The following is a 26,404-nucleotide window of genomic DNA, read 5'->3' as shown; positions in this document are numbered from 1 at the left end:
AACCGTCCGCATGCATGACACGATGTCCGACGACAGTTTTTAAAGCGAGTACTTTTTCTTTAACTGTAAACGAGAGGCACTTTGTGGCAACCACAGGCATCATAACAACATATTGCACAAATCAGCTAAGAAAGAGTGACGTGAAACATTTACACTGGCACCTTGAAGACGTTTTGTTTTTCATTAAAGCTGAAAATTAATTTTTCATGCTGCCTGTGAGCTCCACACACCCGTGCCACGTACAAGATGTCTGAGGGTCTGCGTATAAAGGTACTGTGGCTAAATTGTCAAAATGTCAAGGGATGCGTCTCGTTGCAGAGACGATCTGAGGCTTAAAAGGATAGTTCACCTAAAAATGAACATTCATCATTTACTCATGCGCTAAAAAAAAATATGGTGGTGAAATTGCTAGTAAATGTCATAAATAACTACTAAGAAATGGCACGTGACAATTAAATTTGAAATTAAGTATAAAGACTGAAATAGTATTTTCTTGTCAAATATACTCAATTTTTACAGTGTGATGTTCCAAACCTGTATTTGTCCATATAATAAAATGAATGGTGGAACCAAATTAACTTTTATTGTGTGGACAAAAACAGCTGAAACATTCTTCAAAACATCTTGTTTTTGTTCATATGGGTTTGGAAAGACACAAAGGTGAGTAAATGATGGCAGAATATTTGGGTGAACTATCCTTTTAAATTCAAGTTCATCATGTGATACTCTTCAGTAGAGTCACACATTAAACCGCTAAACATTTAAAACACATCAGCGTACATTTAGAGAGACTATGGGAAATACCTGCAGAGGGTCACTGCCAGAATGTGAACGAATACTTTCATAAATCGTCGCTTTATTCTTTTTTTTTTCTTTTTTATGCTTTCTTTAAAAAAAAGAAAAGAAATTCAGTCAATAAAAACACATTTGATTCTATTGGGATGCACAGAGACAATATTAACGTCTTTTCATTTCACCTCTATTCTACTACTTTTGATTGCTGTAAAGTATTTCCAGAAAAAAATTAAAAATACTGTGGACCGCTGACTGAAACCCTGCAAAGACCTGTAACAGTGCAAATGTCTAGTACAATATGTTGCTCTATTATAGTAGCTTTAAATAAGTCAGTGATTGGGCAGAATGGTAGGTATCAAAGCAGTAGAGGAATAAGCATTGTCAACTTCAAGTAAGGCAAAGAATACCTCCCGTGGGCCATGCCTCCTCCTCTGAGCACACAGAAAATCATAACACAAAAATGATTAAGCTTAATTTTGGCAGGTTTTCAGTGATGTGATAAAATGTAAACAAAATGAGAATCCTTGATAGGCTTGCTTTTATTCCTGGATTGGTTAGTGTACAATCTCATAAAGGAAGGCCCAGTCTCCTCCTCATGTCAGGGAAACGTATTCTTTCTCTAAAGGAAGGCGAGATGTACGGTGTGCAGTGGGCTGGTGAGAAGAGTGAAGCCTGAACATTAACAGTACAAGAAAGGCAGCTTACTCACTACCCTTAGTGAAGATTCTTGCCCAAGAGACTAAGATGTTTTTTTTGGTCTGGCCACATCAGCCAGATGTTAAAAAAGATTTGGCATGCTTAAAAGAAAATTATACATTTAAATATTCTCATATATAGGGCTCTAATATTTCTGAAGCAAGCACAAGACTGTGTAAAATCCGTTATCCATAGCTGCACTATGCTCATTCCAAAGGGAACGAGGCCGGTTCAAGAATAAGAAAAGAAAAAAAACGAACTAGCTAGTGAGGGACATCAAATTGTTAGAAACTAACAATGCACCACAGTGCGTTTGAATGCTTGCACCATGAGGTTCTTTGCTCCAAAATGACTGTACTATACATTGAGAGTTTAGTTTAGCAAGCACCATTGCTGGAGAAATGATCCAGATTTCATTAGATCATGCACGATAAAGCTACAAACATGTTATAGGGAGCCAAAAATCTGATGTCTGACACAGCCAGGAAGAAAGAAAAACAATGTAGACGCTGTTGAAATCTAATCAAAACTTGCATCCAAGATTGATACATTCAGAAAAGGGCTTCTCCATGTTGACATGCATTACGCGAGATGCTGTACACCATCAAACTCGTTCTGACCAGAGATCGCTGTAGTGAACAGTGGCCACAGAGCCCTCAAAAAAGATTGATCCGTATCCCACAACACACTGAAGAGGAATTTTAGGACTGACGCTACCTTGAGCTCAAAGCATGACCCTTTAAGAAGTCAAACAGAAAACAAAAGCATTCTGTGAGAGCTGATTTAAACAAGTGCCAATTTTGAAAGGGAAACTTGTAAATTATATAAATGAAGTGCCACTGAATGTCTGTTTAGAAATTAAAATCCCATCTGCAGAAGAACGAGTGAAGGCAATTTCTTCTTCCCAAATACAATCAAATTGTAAATTACTTTAGAAACCTTTTTTTTTTTTTTAGAAAAACATTGTATACTATTTATTTGACATGGAAACTGATTCCAATAACATGCACACCTTCGATCAACATTATTGCAACACTGGTTTCCCTGTTGTGTTGTTTGTATATTTGCATTAAAAAAAGTAGTAATAATAATTATAATAATACATGGTGGAGCTATATGTTGCGTTTTCTGCCAAGGTGTCATGTAGTTTAGTAGAATCATTACCACCTCCATTCTAGTAGTAGTAATAATGATGAAAGCAGACAAAAAAAATGGCAAGAGATGCAGTTTTCACTGCACAGCAGAGCCCGACTGACACGTGGCGGCCTTCCAGCAGCATGAGTAGCGTTTCACAGTAGGTAGGACAGACTAGAGAAGGACAGACATGGGGGCATGAATGCTGATTAAAGCACTGGCCTAGGTTTCAACAGGTTGATGGAGCAGCGAATTCTGAACTCCTGAATTTCTCCCATAAACGATCTCCCATCCTGACTGGGTTTCCTTTCTCGTGTTACGGCATGAACATGTATTTACATAATAGCTACTGACGCTGTTTTCCACGGAACATCAGTGTTGATACTTCATGGAGCAGGGTGAATGAACAAAAGAAAAATTGGTCAGCATTTTTGTCCCTATAACTGGTGGCATTTGTGTGACGTGTGTCCTAATTCTGCTTGGGGGAAAAAAAAAACGGGGTGGAAAAACGTACTTGCTTTCAGTTCATATTCAAGTTTTCTCCTTTATACAACTCTTATTACGTATGGTTTCTTTTTTCTTCCCATAAAAATATTTCAAACTTTAGTAATCTGTTCTTCATCATACTGTTCATTTTCAGGGTCCGAGTCTGTTGTGTCCGAATACCGGTAATGGTCTGGTTCATTATCGCTAACATCCGGTGTTACAGATGTAGAAGTGCTGGCCTCCGAGTTGGATGGTTCCTCCACTGGCTTTGTGAAGTACAGCTTCACCTAACGGGAAAACACACATTTTAGCCATTTGAACATTTGTAAACTGGTGGTAGGCTCATGTGGATGAGCCTGCCAGCAGTTTAAAGGGGTCATATGATGCGATTTCATTTTTTCCTTTCTCTTTGGAGTGTTACAAGCTCTTGGTGCATAAAGAAGATCTGTAAATTTGCAAAGACTAAAGTCTCAAATCCAAAGAGATATTCTTTATAAAAGTTAAGAGTCAGCCACACCCCCCTAAAATGGCCCCCACTTATCTACCTCACTATGTGGGAAGATTTGCATAACGCCTTAATGTTCACGCAAAGAAAGAAGGCGTAACTTTTAGTCTCACTGTAGTATTGTTGCCGCTGCCGCCATGTCCTGAAGACGCCGTGTGCTTTGTTGTGAAAGCGAAACTACTTTGTTTGGTCTTCCAAAAGAGGACGATATCCACTTCGTCATGCCTGGAGCTGATCCGTGCTGGTCGCTGAGGAAATACATCAACTTAGTGCTGTGGATTGCCTTTCACCGTTTTCACCGCTCCTATCGGGACCGCCGTCCTCGACCCCGCTGCCTCAGCTCACTCTTGCCCGGCTTCAGCTCACGCTAAGCCGGGGCTTTCGATCACGCTAGGCTGCTGTGTTTTTCGTTGTGAAAGTGAAACTAACTACTTTGTACACGCCATCACAGTATGGTGAGGGGCGTAACATTTTCGTCTCACGCTTGAGGTATTCGGCCAATCACAATGCACTGGATAGCTGGCCAATCAGAGCACACCTCGCTTTTTCAGACCGATGAGTTTTGTAAAAATCGACGCGTTTCAAAAAGGCGGGGCATAGAGGAGAAACAATGTACAGTATGTGGAAAATAATGTTTTTTTTTGTTTTTCCGCATAAACATTTCATTACAATAAATAATGTTCTTTTTAGCAGCATTATATGACCCCTTTAACACCTTAATGAACAGCAATTGGAAGGCGATGAGCAAAAGTGCTTAACACACCTTGAAGTTTGGAGAGAAGTATCTGTTGGCTTTATCCTTATTGGCTTTATCCAAGTTGTTCTTGGTTAAAGTCAGGATTAGATAATCCTTGTCATTCTCTCCCCGTTCCGTGGTTTGGATCCCATCCCGTTCCTTCACTAAACCTCCATTTTCAACCTTCTCCAAGCTCTCCTCTGGTCCAGGGATGAAGAAGGTGTTCACCCAGAAGTGAAACATCTTATCCTGGTTAACAAAAACAAATCATATTATAAAATAAGGCTTCATTTACAACTCAAGTTTTTATTTGTATATCGCTTTCACAAAACACATTATTTCAAAGCATCTTTAGAAGTTCATTATGGTAATGTTTATAATAATCCACACTGAGCAGTTTAGTGTTGAGTTTACAATGATATAAACAATTGGTCAGTTGAGATTTGCCTTGTAATATCTGTTCTGACATGAGACTTAAAAAGACATAATTAATAATCTCAGATACAGCCTGTGGTTTACACCCATCCCTTTCATTAAAGTATTTAAGTCAATATATAATTGGGGGGGAAAAAAGTAGAAATTACTATATGGTTATGTAATATATAATACATTAAACTCAAATGTCCAGAAAAAATAACTACATAATGATATATCATTACTGTGATATATTATTACTCATGCTACGATAAGATTTTTTTCATACCGCCCAACCCTGTTAGAAGCCATTTTGGTGCTGATGCCAGACTTACTCATTTGTTATGAATAATCTTATCTTTTGCTTCAATCAAGTTAAAAATAAAAGTTATTGTAATAAATTGAGATTAAGTACCTTATTTGTATCTATTCATTTTCCTCCATTTGTAGCATTTAGAGCACATTTATCACTAAATAATCAAAATATATATATATTTTTTTTATAAAGCATAATATATGCCATTATATTTTATATGCTAAAACAACATTTAGGTTGAATTTCCAGCATAATAAGCACTATATTGTGATCTATACTGATACCATGATATACATTATTCATACTGTGATCAATTTAGGACATACGACCCACTCTTACCACAAAATTCCATCCCTAAAAAAACTGCATGAAATACTGAAGTAAAAATGCATCTTAATCCTCACTCTTAACTAACATTACAACATTACATTTACTATTATGCAGCTATAAAGTAAAGCAATAATGATCTGTAAGAGCACTAGGGGCCATTTGGGAACTGACACATACCTTTTTCATCATCTTGTTCTGCTTGTGGAAGAACTCCACCTTGATGTCTCCACACACAGGCAGCAGCTGCGGAAAATCAAAGTACATGTACTTCTCCTCTCGCCTTGTGTGCGCTGGGTTAGACGTGTGAATTTTCACCTTCAGCTGGTACACCACAAACTGAGGATCTGCAAAATAAAACAATGTGTAATTGCTCCACCAGCCTTGTGTGACAAAAAAAAATGTGAGTTTATGCATATCTGTTAACATAAAACAGAAGAAAAGCATAGAGGAAAACAACAGGATAGAAACAGCAGAAATATTGATACAGAAAAGACAAAATAACAGTGGCACGCTAAGGGCCCTATTCTGAGAACAGCTGACCCTGGAACACGCTTCCCATCTCCCTTACCCAAAAGTGGCGCTAGCGGCTTTTACTTGAACATGGCAAACACATTTTACAGAGCAACACTGGCTAGGCTAACAGAACTGAAAATGAGAAACATTTTAGAAAAAGCTGATGTTACCCCAATGCCAATTGGTTTTTCTGAACCCATGCGGAATCTGCTCACTCTTGCTTTTTACAGCAGAATCCCCTTGGAGAAAAAGAAGGAGATTAAAGACTGTCCAGTGGCCTGGCCAGAGCAAGAGCAAGAGAGGGCACTATGAGGGGAAGAAACGTTTAAACAGAGCTAAAACACAACACACACTCATGCAACACACCGGGCTAGACTGGGCTGAACTAAAATATTAATGGCCATCAAAGACACTATGGAGGAAATCATAAGTGCAACACCACTGGGAAGCCCTCCTGCGGTGAGCTACACGCTTAAATTTTTATTATTTTTTTTAAATAAAAAAAAATTCACATAACAGACGTTACAAACATACAAGTACAAAAATAAAATATAATGGAGGATAAAGTTCAGATTTCACATAGCAGGTTGTCTAAAGCATTATGAATGATCCTGTCCAGAAGCTCTGGACCACGTAGAGCAGGCTTGATCAGTGTCACCAAGAGTGTGTTCAGAATAGGGCCCGGAGGAGGTACAGTCAGAGACAGAGAGACATGGAAGCTACAGCGCCACTGGACAAACTCGCACTCCAGGTAAAGAATCAGCCTGGAATATCTTTACACTTTCCTGCCACTTTTCTTTGAAGACATCAAGACTAAGTGGCTAAATATTTAATACTCCTGGAAGTACATTAGGTCTATCTGGATAAAGGTTAAACGTCTAGGTGCATAGAAAAAGCAGGAGTTTGAATTTGTAGGGAAGATTTTACAGCAGTTGAAGCAAAAAGGAAAGCCGCGTGAACACTGCGTGCGTGTGAAAGCAGTCTCTCAGCACAGTTACGATGAAGAAGTGTGTGGGGGTGGGGGGTGGGGGGGTTGGGGGGAGAGACATGATTTCCAGTTACAGAGACCCTGTGTACACCTGGTATTAATGTCTGTCGCTAAAATACATGTATAAATGGAGGACAAAATCTTTCACTGAAACCACAATGAACGGTAATGCTATTTAACACAGAATGTTAAAGTAAAAATTAAAATAAATACAAAAAAAAAAGTGAACCATTAACTTTTATATTTTTTATATAAATAAATAAAATGATTTCCAAAAAAACAGCACAACAGTCTTCAACACTGTTAATGAGAAATGTTTCTTAAGCTCCAAATCAGCAAATCTTAGAATGATTTCTGAAGGATCATACACTAAATGTGACTGGCACATCCTATGTGAAACTGCCAGCAGTTAGAAATGCATGTGCCCATGTTGCATTTGTGTGGTAAATACTAATGCTTTCAAGGGCCTCCAACTCACCTATCCACTACGCACCAACTTAAAACGAAGTTTTAAACATTGCCGGTTACACGTAAAAGAAAATAATGCCTAATCACAAAATTGGAAAAAGTCCAGATTTGTCACAAAAGACACATGCAAGATACAAGTAATACCAGGTGTTAACACCAATATGTCTCACCTGAGCACAAGATTGAATAGCCCGAAACGGATGACAATACAAAGTATAAACAAGTGTCAGAAAGAAGAAAAAAAAGAGAAAGAAAGAGAGCTCACTTACTGCAGGTCCCTCCACTGAACATAGGCACGGTCTCAAACACCATCTTGTGAAACAGCAAGGCCACTGGTTTGTACTCCAGCTTATTCTTCAGAAGGTAGCTATAGTAGTACACATATCGCCTCTGACTGGGAATAGTCACTCCCTGTGAAACGGCAAACCTGCAGTGTTAATGCAAACGTCTCCGCCTCAACACAACACATTTGCATCATACTTCTGTAAAAGGGTGCAGCAGTTGGGTTCCAGAAGTCAAAAAAAAAAATAATCCCACCCCTTTACTCCAAAGGGGAATTGATTTTTAACAATTACTTATAAACCTTTAAAAGTGACCTACAAGGTAGTTAATTTATGTTACATGCTTTTGTTGATGCCATCAACCCACGTTATTCTAAATAAATGTTTTAGTAATCATTTAACAGAATTCCAGGTTTAAACAAACTACATGACCCATGATTCTGCCAAGAAATCTCAACCAATCAGAGAATTGAAATAAGCAAACCGTGCCCAAGGGCTACATAGCGCCCACCCACACATAAAGCACTGTGAAAGACGTAATAGAGTCAGTTTCCCTAAGCTCTCAAACTCAGGGCTCCAGACTCATTCTTCCCACTGGTTGCTCTTTTGCGACTAACTTTCTCAGTTACACAAGAATATCATTTGGTCACAATATTTATTTATTTATTTGTTTGCACTACAACATGGGATTAATCAATGCATGCTTTATCATAGTTTATAGCTATATGGAAACAAAAGTGGTTAACATTCAACCCGTTCTTTTTCATCAGTAGTATTATTTGTGATTTGAATTTTGTGAATGGGAGATCCTCTTTTGCTGTGTTATAAGTCAGGCTTTGCGTGCTTTCACTTTCGAATTCACGATCTTATTACGTTTTACGTAACATATGTTTTGCTTACATTTACCTTTCACTTTTTAAGACTAAAACAAAAGATGGATTCATTGTTATTCTTAATTAAAATGCACAACAACAACAATAAAACAGTAAGATACAATGACAAACTAGCTTACAAAATGTTGAACAAAAACGAATAAGATGAGGCATGGCATACACCACATGCTGTAACCTATTATATATCGACTAATAAATTACAGAAGGTTTAGCAAACACTGAGGAATCAAATACAAAATTAAATAAAAGAGAGCCTCATGGTGTAACGGGAGGTAAACAGCCAAAGATAACAAGCTTTTTAAAACGAAAACAAAAAGAAAAGTAAAACTTAACCTGCTGTCTGTGATGGTGCTTGCATGTTTTCCCCCACATGAATATCAATATGTTCACCCTCTCTGGTTTAAGATGCGGTCTTTTACTTTACTTTAGCTTGAAAACCATCCATCGTTTCCTCAATATTCGCGTCATTTTTGCTGCGTGCATCTTCGCGCTTGTGCTGACGTGGCGAGTATAAACCAGGCTCTACACTCGAATCGCTGCGCAGTTCAAACAAGTAGCGCGGTTTCGTTATGCTTTCAGTTTCTGTTTGATGTTTCTCACATGCAACAGAAATGGCAGCGCTTAGGAGTTGAACAACGTGGTGGTCGTGCCAAAATTTAGTCGCACAGGCAGAAAAAATGGTCGCAGTCTGGAGCCCTGAAACAGATTAAATATTTTCTATAAAAATATACATATTTAAATACAAATTTTGCAATAAATGTAAAATATTGTTTCTATAAATCAACATCTTTAAAATCAATAATTTTATATTTCTCCATCACGTTTAATTTCATTAGGTCATTTGCAGTTCTTCATAGAATTGCAGTTCTTTCCCTCAATAAAGTACACACTCTTGTACCTTTGTCTTTTTGTTCGATATTCAAATACTTTTTTGCTTCAAATTTATATTTGTAAGGTTATAATTCACCTCATTGCTGGTTGGTTTGATTCATGGCATACAACTCTTTAACAAAGACTTTTTTTTTTTAATTCTCTATGGGAAAAATACTTCTGGAACAAAGGCCACTGAAAAAGTGGATGGGCACTGGTGCACTCCACAGAAGAATACTCAGGGGGAAATGATATAGGTCAGTAGATTTTTATCTACCAAGACTTGACAGGTTCGAAACATATTTGACTATAATATTACTATCATGATAGTAATATTCCTGCCAACATCAGTATGGACTTTTAAAATTTAACCTTGTGATTTACATTTCTATACAAAAACTTAAACTTCACAACTTGAGATTTTCGGGAAAGAAAACACAAAGCAAAAACATATACATCACCTTCTTGTCTCTGGTTCTAACTTCACCATAGAAGTCCAGAGCCTCTTGTGCTTTTTTGAATTTGCCTCGGTGTAACAAGTATGCACATATCATGACACCCGTACGTCCCTTTCCAGCTTTGCAGTGAATGGCAGCCACATGATTGTCATTTTCACTGAGCCACTTATCCAGATCTTCACAGAAAGGTTTAATGAGTTCTAGCTGAGGAGGATTGTGATCCTCAAACGGATACTGTGCAACTGCAAGAGAAAAATAAAAAGTTAATCAAGACCTTCATCGTTACCACACAAAAACTGACATCACATTTACAAAACGGCAGTAAATGGCAGATTTATGCAATCCAAGTATCATACCTCTGCAGTTAAATTTGGCAGTATCATAATGTCTTTCCGCACATCTAAACAACACAAAGAAACTGATAAGTACAAAAGTTCAATGTAACATTTCTGCTAATAACTTTGCATCAATGCCAAAAGCAAGAGAACATTCACAGCTAAATAACAGACCTATGTGCACTGACAATGCCCTCCATTCACAATGATCAAAAAGCTTGTTTTTCTTTAATGTTCAATCGTACACAACTGCAGATTTTCTACTTTTAACAGCAAACTAGAGGAAATGTTCAAGCAGTAAAAGCATTTTACAGAACTGAAGTTGTTTGAAACACACTTACAGATTATATATCTTGTAATGATTTTTATGCTTTGAATCCAGGAATCTGCAGAAAGAGGACAACAATTATTTTCCCAGACAATCACGGTGGGTTTTGATTAAAGGAAGAGTTCACACAAAAATTTTAATCCTAAGATTTTTGTTCATTTTTAAAACACAAAGATATAAATCAAACCACTGGAGAGATTTCTGTCACGCCATTGAAAGTCACTCCACCATTTTTTAATGCTTCAAGAGCTTCATAAAGACATTATAACGTTATGCACCATAATTGATCAGTTCAATCCAAGCTTACATTCACATAGAAACACCGATCAATCCACATACGTAAAACACATTGAATAGGCAGCGGCTATTTGCACTAAGTGTAAATAGCGATAGAGGCTTTTTACACTAAGTGCAAACAACAATGGATTCTAATTACACTAAGTGCAAATAGCTATAGATTCTATTTGAACTATTAAAATAGCAGGGTTTTCTGCTATTTATACTATTTAATGCAAATAGTGGCAATTATCTGCACACCAGTATTGCAGTACATTGTAAAACAGTATGCAATAACGTATCAAGTGTAAACTATAATTTTAATTAAAATTATTAAATGGATGTCACCTTATTGGGACAATAAAGCCCTCCCTACACCTACCTTAACCCTACCTGATACTTTATTTTCAACTTTTTGATAATTTCCTTCATTTTTATTGAAAAAAAAAGCCTTTTAGATGTGATGAGCTTTGAAAAGAACGGGGAAAAAAGTTAGACAAAAGGCGGGTTCGAACCCGGGTCGATCACATCAAAAAGACTGTGGTGCACGCATTACCATCTACGCCACTGGAGCTGACGTTTGACAGCCGTCTTTTGTAGTGTTGACTATCCCAAACACACGTTGGTGGTCAAAGTTAGTGTAAATAGCCTCTGCCAACAAGGTGGGATATTTGCACTTAGTGTAAATAGACACTCCGTATTGAATATGGTAAAAGGAAGCTCAAACCTCACTGGTTCTTGCAGAAGCTCAAATGTGCTTGCCTGATATACGAGAACTAACCTCATTGTTTCTTTCATTTACCATATTTGATGTGCTTTATCCATCCAACAATAATCAATGTTTATATATGAATAAAAAAATCTAAATTAAATTGTTTATTACAAAATTAAAACAAAGTGATCACGTCTCTTCAGTTTTTTTTTTATTAAACTGTTTGATAACATTATGAACTTTTTGAAGAGTCAAAGTTTTTGTTGAACGGCAGGACGACAATCTCTTAGGTTTAATTAAAACATCTTCATTTGTCTTTAGCATATGTCTTTCTAGAGTGACAAAAGGCTGAAAACAAAGATTGTGTGGAAAGTTATTATATAGAGATGGTTTTGGCGTGTTTTATGCAAATGACTAACTTGTGCATGCGACCGTCAGATTATATTACAATTATTATTATTAAGAAAAAAATTACAATACAAATAAATATTTGGCAAACAAAATGAGATGACAAAGACATTCTCAATCACCATTTAATTAACTGTATGAAAAAGGAACTGTCTGATCTCCGATTCAACATTCTTTAATTATTTTCTTTTTTTGTAAACCCTTTTGTTCAGAACATAATCCCTCTTAAAACACCTTATAGTGTTACAATAATCAAAGCAGTTCATTGCTAGATTAAGCTTTAATTTAAAAGATAATTTAAAGTGGTAGGCCTAATTCTAACTGAAAGAGACACTGACTGACACAGTCTTATGTTAAATTCTACAAAGCTGCTTGGTTTAAAGCAATCAATTGTATAAAGTGCTATGTAAATTAACGTGACATAACTGGACTTTACTGGAGTACGGAACTGCAGAGCTGGTCCAAACCTCCACATCGCTATGATCAGACGCTTGTCGATAATGTCAACTAATCGTTTCAGCCTTACAGTATAAGCATGTGCTGTGAATTAGTTTGAATGTGCATATAAATCCACGCAATTATCAGGGCATGAGACCCAACGGCACTAAGGAACTATGGATGACTAGAAAAAATGTCTAATGCACTGAATTGTTGGTGGAACTTAAATACATTATTTTAAATATTTTCTGCACAATCAAGCCTAAGATTTACAGTCAAGCAATTAAAATCACAAATGCATTTATTCGTATGACAATGGAATGGCATATTGAATGCCACAGTCTAACATTAGTTGCACATTTTATAAAATGTCACTGAAGGTGACTACCATACTGTAAACTGATAAAGCAGTGCATCAGGTCATTTCAGAGGTTCTGGCTGTAACTATCACAGCAGTTTTTCTGGTTTTGCTACAACATGGGTTGCAAATGTTATAAGAGACTTCCAGACACAAATGTTATACTGACAAAATTTCCAAAGAATATAAAAAGCGAATACTTACCGCACTACATCATCTATGTTGTTTCTGTAGACACCCTCAAGTCTTTCAGCAGGAAAGCCCATTGCTATAATGTTAGGATAAATATCTAGATAGCAGAGTTAAGGAAATCCAAGACTCTTTCTAGGAAAACTGATATGGACAGGAGTAGTGGTCGACCGATATATCACCAAGGCCGATAAATCAGAAAAAAGTTTTTCTGTTTGGCCGATGCATTCGAGGCGGGATTTTTATTTTGACGGCGCGACTGACTTTTATTTTGATGATGAACATTTAATTTCATAAACCTTAAAAAACTTAGTTGAATCCAGCTGTGCGATCTTGTGAAGGGTGCATGTGTATCCTGCATGATCGCGTGTTCTCTGCGTGATGGTCGGTCCGTGCGAATTGAATGCTGACAGGAGGAGAGTTCAGCCTCACTGAAGATGCGCAATCGTAAACTCGTGATATCAAATTATGCTCCGCTTTATGCATTTGCCCACTGTCATATCCATGTAATTTTCACTGTGTGCTGTATGTACAATGAGTGTTACCTTGGCTTTGTTTGAAAAAATATTATTCCCAATGCACACAAACTTCACAGAATACTGAGTGCCCTGTTGGTTACAGTGTTTACTGCCTTTTTAATTATATTTTTATTAAATATTTATTTATTTGTGAAAAATACTTTGTCATCTTAAGTAGAAGTATGTTTATTTTACACATTTATTTTTTAATCCATTTTCAAATGATTTCAAATTTCTTGAATATTAATTAAAATAAATACAATTATATCTGCTTTTTATCGGCCATCGGCCACCCTGCTTTCCAAGATATCGGCATCGGCTGTCAAAAACCACATATCTGTCGACCACTAGACAGGAGGAACAAAAAAAAAAATACAATCATCTGATTAAGGAGAGTAAAAATATTTTTAAAACGTACACCGTTCAAACTAGGCTGCTTATGTTGAAGTGTTTGGGATGTGGCTTTTAATGATGAGACCTTTTTTGTAATCAGGCTCTCAAAAAGTATATAACAATTTGGATATAGATTTATCGGCCAACATATCGGTTATCGGCTTTCAAAAATAAAGAATAATCGGTTATCGGTATCGGCCAAAATTTTCATATCGGTGCATCCCTAATATGAACCCATTTATAAAGTCCACTGGCCACTTGTCTTACACAATTATATCAACCAGTTAAACACATCCAAAACAGACAACATTGCTGAACAATGCAGAGCAGCTAAATGACGCCACAAGGAGCAGGAAACTAACAAACACCAAGTCCCGGTTTCAGATGAGAACTTACTCATTTTAACTAAAGTAGCGTTTTACTTTTTAGTTGTGCAATGAGAGCTCAGATAACAGCATTCTGGGTAATATAGAACAGATGGCTCTCGCTGTAAGAGACCAATGCATAGACCTCTAACCCAGAGGGCCACACAGGGGCACTAAATAAATCACACTGTGCCTCAGCCCAGCCTGGAATCACTTTCCTTCCTCAACTTTCCATAACGAGTGCATCACTTCTTCAGCCTGACATACACTTTCAGTCCTTTCTCAAAGATGATCTAATCAGACCCTGATATAGCAGATGAACTGGTGGCAAAGCAATTCTATCAATATTTATCAAAATGAGACTCACAATTGTTTAAATCAACTTCCACAATTTAACAAAAATACAACAAAAATTTGTGTATTATTGTTGTTGAAATACAACAAAATATTAAATGTTAAATCTATCATGATCACTTCAATCTGTATGCAAACGAGTTAAACAAACCCTTAATTACAATCTCAAAAAAAAAAAAAAAAATCAATCATAGTAGCATACAATGATGGCCTTTGACAGAATGCTCTAGGAAAAAAACAAAAAAGTCTAGACTAGATGACGGTAAGCAACGTCTTGTGTTCTAGGATGGTGTAGCATGTGGTTATCACTCCTGAACCAGCAAACTTGACACTTCAGCAAAGAAGAAAAAAAAAACTTTTTTTGACAGCTGTAAGGATATGAGCTCAGAGATTAAAGGTTTACCATCTGAACCAGCCAGGAAATTAGACTTTCACTGTTTTCACATGACAATCATTATAAGTTTAAATTATTTTTAAATGATGTCTAAAAAGGCTAAATGCGTTGAATTGCATTTCGTAAAAACACAGATCATAGCGATCTGGTCAAATTCAAGATGGATATTTAATCAATAACAGTTTCTCCCTTTTAAAAAGCTCCCTATATTAATTGCCAAGAACAAAATATTTAGAAAAATGCATACCACATATCTAGCTTTCTAAGATATGCACAGAATATTATCTAAATTTAAATCACCATGACCTCTTTGGGACCATATCTCTCAAGAAAAATGCCATGCATAAATAAGCTATAAATATGATGCACTGAATGAGGCAACCATGCCTCATTCATACTCACTGGACATAAAAATAATTGAAGGTTTGACAATAAAAACGGTCCAGGGCCATTGTTGGACAGTTTCGCGCAGAACTGTCACTTGTCCAATCAGGTGAGTGTTGCACTGACATTACCTAGCACATTTGTGTGTTTGTTTGTTTTGATTTTTGTCTTGCAGACATAAAATGATCAACAACCCCTTTAATGAAAACTGCAGATGTACTGGAAATAAATGGATCAAATAAAATCTAAATCCTAAAAAACAACAACAAAAAAAACATTGGTTGAGCACTGTGTACATCAAGAGCAATAGCTGTGCAGATACAGTAAGGTCAGTTCCTCTATCCAGAAATGCTTTAGACAAATTTTAGTCTAATCTTGGCTAACTTCAAAGAAGTTAAAGAAAAAAATGAAATCTTACATCTAGTGAACATATTTCATGACGAATGATCATACAGGATGCATTTCATCAAATGAAGAGTTTGTATTCTCACCAATCATTGCCGTAGACAGTGTTGCCTCATCAGTAACATAAAAAGGGACTGAAAGAATGAAATCATTCTCCATATTTATCCTTTCAAAACGTCTGTAAGAACAGGGAGTTCTACATTCCACTTCAACACACTGTGTGTTGTAAATGCAATGAGTGCATAGTATGGTACAATGCAATATAGTGAACCCACACACCATCTAAGCAGGCAGGGGCAAATCAACATCCATGCAATCAATTCATTCACAGGCTACTCATGTAATACACTAGATGTAAAGCAAAACAGCATGGTGTAAATTAGTGCAAATACACTTAACATTTCAACATCCTCGACAAAACATGCACCAAGGCCTACCAGATTCCTATTGCCATTGTTACAGCGCTATACAGAGAAATAATTGCACCTCTTCAATGATAGTGTTTGGTACACCTGCCTTGTTGTATATTACAGGGCAACGAATGGGACAGTGAGGTTAACAGGACTACAGCTAAACGTCAGGTTTAGTGTTAATGTTCAATATCACTGAATCCTGCTGAAATAAAACGAGCAATCAAACCACTTATGCTTTGCACTTCATCTGCAAGGATGTAACGCGCCCGATCAAAGCCATCACAAAACCAACAATGTACATTCAAACAATACCGGTGCTTGAAAAACGCAAATGACATTGACAATGACACATAAGTGAGCAGGCATCAGTGACGTTTCTACAATGCAGCTCAACAGAGGAGTCCTCTTTAACAGGACTGCGCGGATCTCTTCCTGCGATTACGAAAAAGGCATACTTCACATACTAAAGCATTTCCTTTTGTACGCAAGCGTGTGAACTGACTCATTTTTGCTCAATCAAAACTACACCAAATTGAACGCGAGATCTATTTTCTGCGAGCAGCTGATGCAATGGCTCTTTGTGTGACACTGCTTGTGCATCTCATCTAATCCATCGCATTACATAAACCAGCGAGACCTCTACGCGACGCATCTTTTGTTTTAAACCCCCAAATTACAGTTTTGGTGCGAGAAGCCTTGAGTTGAAATGAACGCGTTTTGTGTACTGGATCACAGATTAGCAGCCAATCGATGGATCAGATTACATAAGGAGGGAAAATGACATTTTACAACCTAACTGGCGTGGCTTATATTGTAGTTTGCACATGCAACTAGCCCAGAACAACTGTACGGATGAAATGAGTGCGCGTGCGGTCTGTTGATTTTCTGTCTGCTCGTTAATTTGGTTAAATTGAGAACTGACATGAATTTAAACGGCGCTGGCTTCGACTTGATCCAGATACAGAAACTAATAACGTTAGATCTAGATCATGTCAAGTTCCAGTCGCCGACTAGGTGCCAGTGCCAATAGTTTGTGCAAAAAAAATCTTTTAAAACAAACAAACGCTGATTTCGTATGTATCCTCCGATCAAACGTTAGAGATTTCTCGATTTAGAACAAGATGCAAGCCATTACCTTCACAGCAGACACTGGTTTCTACACAATAGACAGAACAGGGACATTTGATTGATCAAAGAGGATACAGGTCAAGTCCAAGTCGAATCCATCTTCCTGGTATCTATATTTGTTTCGGCTGACAATTTCCTTTATGATCCCAGCCATGGCTGTGACAGGAGTCTTTAAGGTTTTTAGTGTGAGTGAGAGTATTGTTGCTTTCCGACGATCGGTCAATTTAATGCTCTGCTCGTTTCGCAGTCCCCCTGCTAGCTAGAAAGGAGTCTGCTGTGGATCTCTCATCGAGGGCCTCGCTCCAAACCACCACAGGCCCGGCTTCCAAAATGCCCTCCTCAGCTCAGACGAGCCCCGGGTGAAAAGATAGGCGACGTCCCAAGTCTCAAACTGCAGAATTTCTAGTGCACGACAAGTCTCTGTTCGCACCGTAGCCGCCGTGATTGAACGGAAAGGCGGAGAGAGGGTCCTCTCCGTGAGCTTCCACTTCAAGAACGGTTGTCAAAGCCCCGCTCCCGCTCAGCTCGCGCTCCGTCTAGCTGTTAGCTTCAACGGCTAGCGCGCTAGCTCGTCTACCCATCCTTAAAAAAATAAAAGCCATCGAACATTGCAACAATCCGCGATGCCAGGGTTCCAACACATGAAATGAAAGGTGACAGCCTCCACCAAGAAATAAAAACTCGATATTTAAATGTCTCGTAGGAGCGGACTCAACTCAGCTCCTTTTCCTTCACTTCTCCTCTGTTAAACTCTCAAACTTCCATCATGGCTTCCCATTGAAAAAAGGTGACGTTCGGCCAACATATTTATACGCCGTGCCAAATAGTTCCATGTATGCAGTATTTTATGAATATACAAATTATTTTTTTCTGTGTTTCAGTATGTAGATATACACATTATTAGGTACAAATATTTAACTCTTATGACATTAAATAAAAAAATATATTAACAATTAAAAAATTTTTTAAGTACAGCAAGCGGAAGAATATAGATAGAGCACAAACGAACTACTTTTTGTTCCAGGGTCACGTGTGTACAGAAATGAGGGAAGTTTCCAATATTTTATATCAGATTTCAAGTCAGTATGTAGGTAATACACACCAGCATTCTCGTTTCATTTTTTTGAAAGAATTATTCATTGGTTTGATACATGATGACTGAAAAGAACAACATGGAATGTATATTTTTGAAAAACTACAGTATGGGGGAAAATATCAGAATGCGCGTAGATACCCCCCTCACCAATGCCTGTACTACCCTGCTGCAATAGAAGGCAGGAAATTGCTGAAATGCTTACGCAAGCAGAAAAGTAAGTCAAGCTACTGCATAAAGACACAAGCACACCATTTGGTAGGCTAATTATAAAATAATGATAGAAAATTAATTGCGCCAGTGATTACGCAAATGTACTTTTCCATGTATTAATGTTATAGGCGTGTTCTGTACCATTTGCTCAAATGTGCATTTAGCCCCCAAGAACGGCACGGAGGTGGAAGGCTCTAGCTGCGCTTCAGATGGCAAATCTTTATTGTACAGCGCCATCTGTCAGAATAATCTAGAAAGAAAGTCGGATATTACAATGACATTCTACATTCTCCTGTTTTTCAAGTACAACAACCCCTTTCTAACTGTTTTTAAAAGAGCCCTCCTTTTTAAACCTGTTTGAAGGCAAGGTTAAGTAGCAACAGTGTATAGATAAAAGCAAGTTTTCCCATATTTTATTATATGACAATCATAGGACCATATAAAAATCAATAAACGAAATTAAATTAGATAAAAATAGATACGATATAAGAGTTTTATTATTTAGTAGGATTATTTTGCTTTTATCCATGGGTGTAATAGGCCTACATCTCATAATATATGTAAAGATTAAACCTATTTTCTTTTATTTTCGAAGAGATGTTGCAGTTTTGTCCTTCTCTTATAGCAATTATTTATGTTTGGTCCATTATGATCCAATTTATTCCTAATTTATTCGTTATTTGTGATTTATTGGTATGTTAGATATCTTTGTTTTATATCTGGAATTAAGCCATTCCACCTTGGACATGGTCTGAATGTCCGTTGAATAATATATCTTTGCGCAATAATAGCCTGCGCAGAGATAGAATTGTCACGCGTAAAGATGATCTGATTACCAAATCATCTCTGGACAGTGTGTGTGAGTGTAGCAGAATAGTAGGTATTGATACATACTATTTCATAAAACTGCATCTTGAAACCACGGAGCCCTTTTGTTTTATTTTCAGTTTAGTTGTTTTATTGTTATGTATTGTGGAGAATGCGTTGAATTGTATTCTCAGTCTACGTTTGTACATATTTCAGACGGTCTTTCTGTTGCAATAAACAAACAAATAAACCACTGAGACCTTTTTCGCACATGTGCATCTTGACACCGTAAACCGACATTTGCCTATCAATCATCTTAATCATCACAGAACATCCTAATATAGCCTACACTCCGCATTTAATGTGGGCTAATGCTTGCCAATTCTTCCTAGAAAAAAAGTAGGCCTAGTGCATCCAACTTGTCGTGTGCCTTTCATGCAGAGAACTCGCGATAATAGGCCCTAATGCAAATAATGCCAAATGTTTTGCCACTGTGCCGTTCGTACTGCATCTTTATAAAAGTTCACAATGTTGATGTAGATGAAATAGCCTAGAACATAACACGGACACCATTAAACAACTATATTTATTATTAAATAAATATCAGTGTCTTTGACCATACAACAAGAACATAGGCTAGCCTAGTTTTTTTTCTTATTTGCATAATTCAAACAGAAAGCATTCTATTTTGATATATATTTCTATGGCGCCTATCATCAGGGTGTAACGGTCTTGTCGAAACACAGAAGGCAACCATTGCCAAAACAAAACCATTAACGTTACATTTCTGGTAAGTGACCTCTTTATTAAGAGTTTGTATTGGTGAACGAGGAAATATGAAAATACGATTTACCTCGCTTTCTTTCCTTTCTTCATGTAGGCTAAGTGTAGCTATTTGTTTGTAATGTGGCGAAAGAGAACATTTGAAAATAGCCAATGATTTAGCCTTTTCTTTACTTTCGAATTAAAGTGCGTGGGTTAAGTTATTTTTATTAAGTGAAATCTTTAGGGCCGGTTGCACCAGTTGTGGCATAAATGGGCACTAAATCACAATTTACACACATCTAAATATTTGACAGTTCCGTTAAAAACGAGACTGAATCCAACTAGGCCTACTCGCCAGTTATTTTCTGACTCCTGCCATGACACATTTTTTGACACAAGGACAGGCCCGGAATGGCCATCGGGAGCACCGAGAGAATTCCCGGTGGCCTGGCGGCTGATTTGGGCCGCACGCTTTTTTTCCTTCTTTTTTTTAATTAACTTTTTTTTAGTAATTATTATTAATAATATTTTATATTTATGCCTTCCCAATATTCGAAAGTGATCATTTTATAATAATAAATCGATAATAAATCATAAATCGGTTAGTCTTGACTGGCAGCGCTGCGCTATACGAATCGGTTCAAGTCTGTTCCGCGCTTCCGTCAAACGGTTCCGAACAGAATCGATGTGAAAGAGAGGAAGCTGCCAGAAGAAGCAGTGAGATGTAGCAACATCACTGACCTGTTCAGGGTTTCAAGTGCAGGTCAGTTTCATCTGTAAATATGCGAAATAGTTCTGTCTTTATTAACGTAACGTTAGTTGAGTATTAAACTGCTAGTATCTATTCAGTCAGATTATCAGTCAGAATACTGGGCTAAAGGACATCATTATCGATTGTAAAGTTACATAAAAAAAATGTGACAGAGACAGATATTCACATGGATTTATTGTACAGGTAGTACAAAAGAGTCACAGCCTAATAATGCAATAGTATGTTCAGTATTAGGATTTTTCAGCCTAAATAGGCTATTGTAGGCCTACTCATTTTGACATTTGGGCACTTTAGAAAATGTGTTTTAATATATTTGTATGAAATAGGTTTGTTAAATATGGTTTTTAAGTAATTTTAAAATAAATAACATTCTGTGCTAACAAATTGAAATGAGGTGGTTCTTTTCAACAAAGTGAACACATGCAGTTATATTCATGCCAGTAGACCTGCTGGTGAAGAAATGACAGGTTCAAGAAAAAAAGGGGAGACAGAGATATTGGGGAAAATGAACAAAAGGAAAAGAGAAGTGAAGGTGCAGTTCAAGAGAGAACCTTTAATTATTTTCCACAGCCTTATAGAATAAGGATTTAGACATTTTTTATGTGATGGCCGTACAAATATTAGGGTTGTCTGGTTTCAGAAATTGATGTGGATGTATAGGCTACAGAAAAAAGGGGCCAAAATTGCACCTTTTGGGGTACAACAGCTTGTCACTGGAGCAGTACCTTTAAAAGTACATCTTTGTAACTTTTTTACCCCTAATAGGTACATATTAGTACCTTAAGGGTACTCGCTTGCTGCTCTAGGGTACTAATATGTGCCTATTTGGGGTAAAAAAAAAAGGTACAAAGATGTCCTTTTAAGAGTACTGCTCTGGTGACAAGCTGTTGTACCCCAAAAGGTAAAATTTTGGCCCCTTTTTTTCCCGTGTGGTGAAATTACGTCCCAGTCCAGTCCTGCACGAGGACGCTTGTGCATCCGGATCTATTGCATTGATCCCATTAAATTACTTTAAAGCACAATTTCTCTGCAAAGTGTGTAATGACTAACAAAATCCAAACCATGACTAGTAAAAAAACGATTACAGATAACTTAAATGTAAAGTATGCTTATAATCGCAACGTCTTTGGAACTGGAATTTAGACTAGTGAAAGCTGAATACGACTAGTGAAATGTAGGGCACTAAACTATTTATTAAACCAGCCTACTGTTTCCAAATAAATCTAATTGCTGAAACTAAATAAAGCAACTGATTAAAGGGAATCTGCCTTTTAAAAAGCTACTTTGCTGTAAAGTAGTTCAGCCTCCACTTTGAATCAATCAATCAATCAATCAAACAATCAATCAATCAGTAAAATAAATATATATTTTAAAATACAAAAAAAGAGAAAGAAATAATGCCGGCAAACTTTATAGTAACGTATAAAGCATGTATTTCCTAAGACAATCTGACTTTGAATGTTGAATTTCAAAATAACTGTGTGTCCGTATTTTCTGAAGCTGAATTCCAAAATAAAAGCCCTCCAAAAATGTGTATATATAACCTGTCTTCAGCCTAAGTTCTGATAAATATAACATGGCCTTCAGACCCTTGACCCTTGAAAGGATCACCTACTCACTTTAAGACCAATCAGCAAATGTCATTGTAAATGTCTTCAGCATTTTTTCTTTTTCTACAATTTTTTCTACAGCATTATTGAGAAAATGACTGTATTGACAGTTACAAAAGTGATAACATACTGTGTGCTTTTGTTAATATCAGATCACAGAGTCTATATATTCATTAATGTCAATTCCTCCTGCATCACGGAACATTTCCCAGTTTGTATATTCAAAGTAGGAGTCTGGAAATGCCATAGTCGCTCATTTTGTGGACTGGTTTGACAACCAGTTTTTCCTGTGTGTATGTGTGTGTGTGTGTGTGTGTGTTTTAACTGTCCTTCATTGGTAAACAGCACTGCTAAAATAATCTGATCACCACATGTGGGAAATGAACATGCTTATATTATTTAGGAGCAACTTTTATTGTGTTTGGCCATTAAAATACCCATGAAAAATAGAGCGGGTAAAATAAGTATTGAACACGTCACCATATTTCTCAGTAAATATATTTCTAAAGGTGCTGTTGACATGAAATTTTCACCAGATGTCGGTAACAACCCTAGTAATCCATACATACAAAGAAAACAAAACAAATAAGTTCAGAAATGAAGTTCTGTGTAATAAAGTTCAGAGCAGTGAAAATAATTATCAGAAGAGTTTTCTAAGAGCCAAGGACCACTTGTGGAGATCTTCAGAAAGACCTGGAATTAGCGGGTACAATTGTTTCAAAGAAAACAATAAGTAATGCACTCAAACGCCATGGCCTGTATACATGCTCACCATGCAAGACTCCATTGCTGAAGAAAAAGCATGTTGAAGCTCGTTTAAAGTTTGCTGCACCACATTTAGACAAGCCTGTGAAAATACTGGAAGAATATAGTCTGGTCCGATGAGACCAAAATTAAACTCTTTGGATGCCATAATACACACCATGTTTGGAAGTCAAATGGCACTGCACATCACCCCAAAAACATCATGGTGTGGCACTGGCAAAATTAATATAATTAAAGGAAGGATGAATGGAAAAATGTACAGAGACATTCTTGATAAAAATCTGCTGCCATCTACCAGGATGATGACGATGAAACAAGGGTGGACATTCCAGCGAGACGATGATCCCAAACACACAGCCAAGAAAACTCTCAATTGGTTTTCAGAAAAAGAAAATAAAGCTGCCAGAATGGCCCAGCCAATCACCTGACTTGAATCCAACAGAAAATCTATGGAAAGAACTACACATCAGAGTTCATAGAAGAGGCCCATGGAATCTTCAAAATTTGAAGACTGTTTGTATGGAAGAATAGGCCAAAATCACACCTGAGCAATGCATACGACTAGTTTCTCCGTACAGGAGGTGTCTTGAAGCTGTCATTAACAACAAAGGCTTTCATAGAAGAGGCCCACAGAACCTTCAAGATTTGAAAACTGTTTGTGTGAAAGAATGGGCCAAAATCACACCTATGCAATGCATGCAACTAGTTTCTCCATACAGGAGAGGTGTCTTGAAGCTGTCATTAACAACAAAGGCTTTTGTACAAAATACAATTTTTATTTCAGTAAGCATGTTCAATACTTTTTCCCTGGGTCATTCCATTTTATTACACAGAACTTAAATTCTGAACTTATTTGTTTTGTTTTCTTTGTATGTATGGATTACTTGGGTTGTTACCGACATCTGGTGAAAATTTCATGTCAACAGTTCCTTTAGAAATATATTTACTGAGAAAAATGGTGACGCGTTCAATACTTATTTTACCCGCTGTAAATGCAGCCTCAGTGTATGCGTAGACAATTTATAGCAGGGGTATCTAATCCTGCTCCTGGATGGCCGCCTTCCTACAGAGTTAAGCCCAAAGTATACTTGCTTTGCGGCATGTGCACAGCCTTTCAAAGTATACTGCATTTCACAGCAACACAAGCACTCAACACACGTGCACTAAAACCTTCATCCTTGTCCAGTGTTTGCACTATTTCTATCCAGAAGTTATAATCGTAAGAAATCCTCCTCTGCCCCCGAGCATCGTTCCCTTGAGGACCATATCATTAGATTTTAAAATCTTGCTAACTCAGAGATGTCCTTATATTGTCACTTTCAAGTGGGATTAAACAAGCCTCTTAAATCAGTGCTGCCCAAGACTGGTCCTCAAGGGACGCTCTGGCAATTCCTGGATCTAGTGCTGCAGATTATGTGTCCTATCCTTCACTGTGGGATAGGAGGAGGATTTTGATAGCGCCTATATCCAGCCCAGAGCTCATTCCTGAGTCCGCTCCAATGCCAGAGCTCCCAAGTCTGGTGGTTTCAAGTCTGTTGGCCCTGGATGTCCCAAGTCTGGTTGTCCAACAGTTTAAAAGTAGCCTATATGGAGATACCAGAAGACAACTGCATGACTTAACTGCATAGAAACAATATCGATCCGTTCAGAAATACTAAACGACAAAACACAAACGAAAAGTAAATACCAGTTGAAAGTGTTGAAATGTGCAAAAATACATTGTTAGCACACATATATACTGTTTGTTTGGAGAAATAATAATATGAAATAATATGAGAAAGGTCATTTTTTAAAAAGCTAAATACACTCTGTAATGAATAATTCACTAAAAACGTTTGCACTGGTGGCCTCGTGGTTGGTGCGCCGACATGCAATGCATCTGCGTTCACGGTGTCCCGAGTTCGATTCCTGTCTTGAGGTCCTTTGCCAGACCCCCTCCCCTCTCTTCACCCAGTGCTTTCCTGTCTACTCTCTACTATCCTGTCAAATGAAGGCACAAAAAGCCCCCCCAAAAAAGAAAAATTATAATAATTCACTAAAAACTGGACTGGAGTCACTATACTCTGCCATCTCTGATGCAATCGGCCAGGTTTTCTTTGCACTGTATTGGACGGACTAATGGTGCTTTTCCACTGCGTGGTATGACTCGGCACGGCACGGTTCGGCTCGGCACAGTTTGCGTTTCCACTGTAGTTCAGTACCGCTTTAGAGTGGACGGGATTATTCACATGTCGTTATAGTTGCGCCGCCTCTACTACCACGACTCCTAAAAAAAAACTTTTTCATTCCGTGTCGCCCCATCAAGCTCTCGCTGGATCCACTTCTCTGCTATCAACCAGAGGAACGTCTGTTCTTCCGCAACAGACAACAAAACCTTTTGGTTGTTAAGAAAAGGTGCGCTCGTTCAAAACAGTTGCGTTCAATCCTTCGCTGGCTGTGCTGATTTAAATCTAGCGGTTCTTTTGTGTTTGTGTCGCAAGTTCAGTGACACAGGTAGTGACGATTCTCTCCTGCCAATCCGTGATCAGTAGAGTTTACACGTCAAGTTTTGGTAACTGTACGGTTCACTTGGAACCCCAACCGAGGTGATACTAAAAAAAGTACCAGGTACCCAAAAAGTGAACCGTACCGAGCCCTCCGTGCCGTAACCAAATCTTATGGTTTTACGCTTTTAAAAGGCATATAGTTTATGAAAACGAATTGATTAATTAATATAAAATAAAGCAATTGCCCATCTGTGGTACAGTGCAGGTTAAGGGGCTACAAAAGCATTTGTCAGGTGCCTTTTTATCTATTTGTTAATTGAGTTAAATATGCCACTGGACAGCACTCGTGGAGGCAATCAGTCAGCTTTTTAGGAGCCACCCCCTCTGCTACTCAAATTCAATGTAAGTTGAGTTGACATTGAACAGTAAGAAAGACCACACCATCATTACATTGTGAGCTGTATACCTTATATTCCACTTTTGATCCCAGTGAAAGAAGGAGCGTGAATTTGTCAGCACTGAGCACATTTAATGCATTATAAAAAAACGTATAATATGTTATATCAACTCATGAATAATCATAACAACAGTTATAATACATCATAATACTTA

At 37.5% G+C, this 26,404-nt stretch overlaps 1 protein-coding gene across 2 annotated transcripts; it reads right to left on the bottom strand.

Annotated features, from left to right (window-relative positions):
• Positions 1-1,540: 1,540 nt before the first annotated feature.
• ptenb (phosphatase and tensin homolog B) lies at positions 1,541-18,045 on the bottom strand. 2 transcript variants are annotated; one of them, XM_016270609.1, is made up of 10 exons: positions 17,357-18,045; positions 12,943-13,027; positions 10,560-10,604; positions 10,240-10,283; positions 9,887-10,125; positions 7,651-7,792; positions 6,096-6,164; positions 5,590-5,756; positions 4,380-4,601; positions 1,541-3,398 (listed from the first exon to the last, which is right to left on the bottom strand). In XM_016270609.1, the coding sequence occupies exons 1-10, from the start codon at positions 17,433-17,435 to the stop codon at positions 3,222-3,224; spliced, it is 1,269 nt and encodes a 422-aa protein (XP_016126095.1). In that variant the 5' UTR covers positions 17,436-18,045; the 3' UTR covers positions 1,541-3,221. The 2 variants fall into 2 exon arrangements, with proteins under 2 accessions (XP_016126095.1, XP_016126096.1); XM_016270610.1 differs by lacking the exon at positions 6,096-6,164.
• Positions 18,046-26,404: the final 8,359 nt, after the last annotated feature.

Source organism: Sinocyclocheilus grahami, unplaced genomic scaffold (assembly GCF_001515645.1).
Source record: "Sinocyclocheilus grahami isolate Dianchi unplaced genomic scaffold, SAMN03320097.WGS_v1.1 scaffold57.1, whole genome shotgun sequence".
Taxonomy (NCBI): Eukaryota; Metazoa; Chordata; class Actinopteri; order Cypriniformes; family Cyprinidae; genus Sinocyclocheilus; species Sinocyclocheilus grahami.
This window is presented reverse-complemented; position numbering and strand designations above follow the sequence as displayed.

What these genes read in the sequence shown, in the direction of transcription:
- ptenb (XM_016270609.1), bottom strand. Translation starts at nt 17,435, where the DNA reads ATGGCTGGGATCATAAAGGAAATTGTCAGCCGAAACAAATATAGATAC. An exon ending in TGCCAAATTTAACTGCAGAG is followed by an intron (nt 10,126 to 10,239) that starts GTATGATACTTG and finishes TTTCTCTTGCAG; the next exon opens with TTGCACAGTATCCGTTTGAG. An exon ending in GTTCAGTGGAGGGACCTGCA is followed by an intron (nt 6,165 to 7,650) that starts GTAAGTGAGCTC and finishes TTTTTCTCCAAG; the next exon opens with GGGATTCTGCTGTAAAAAGC.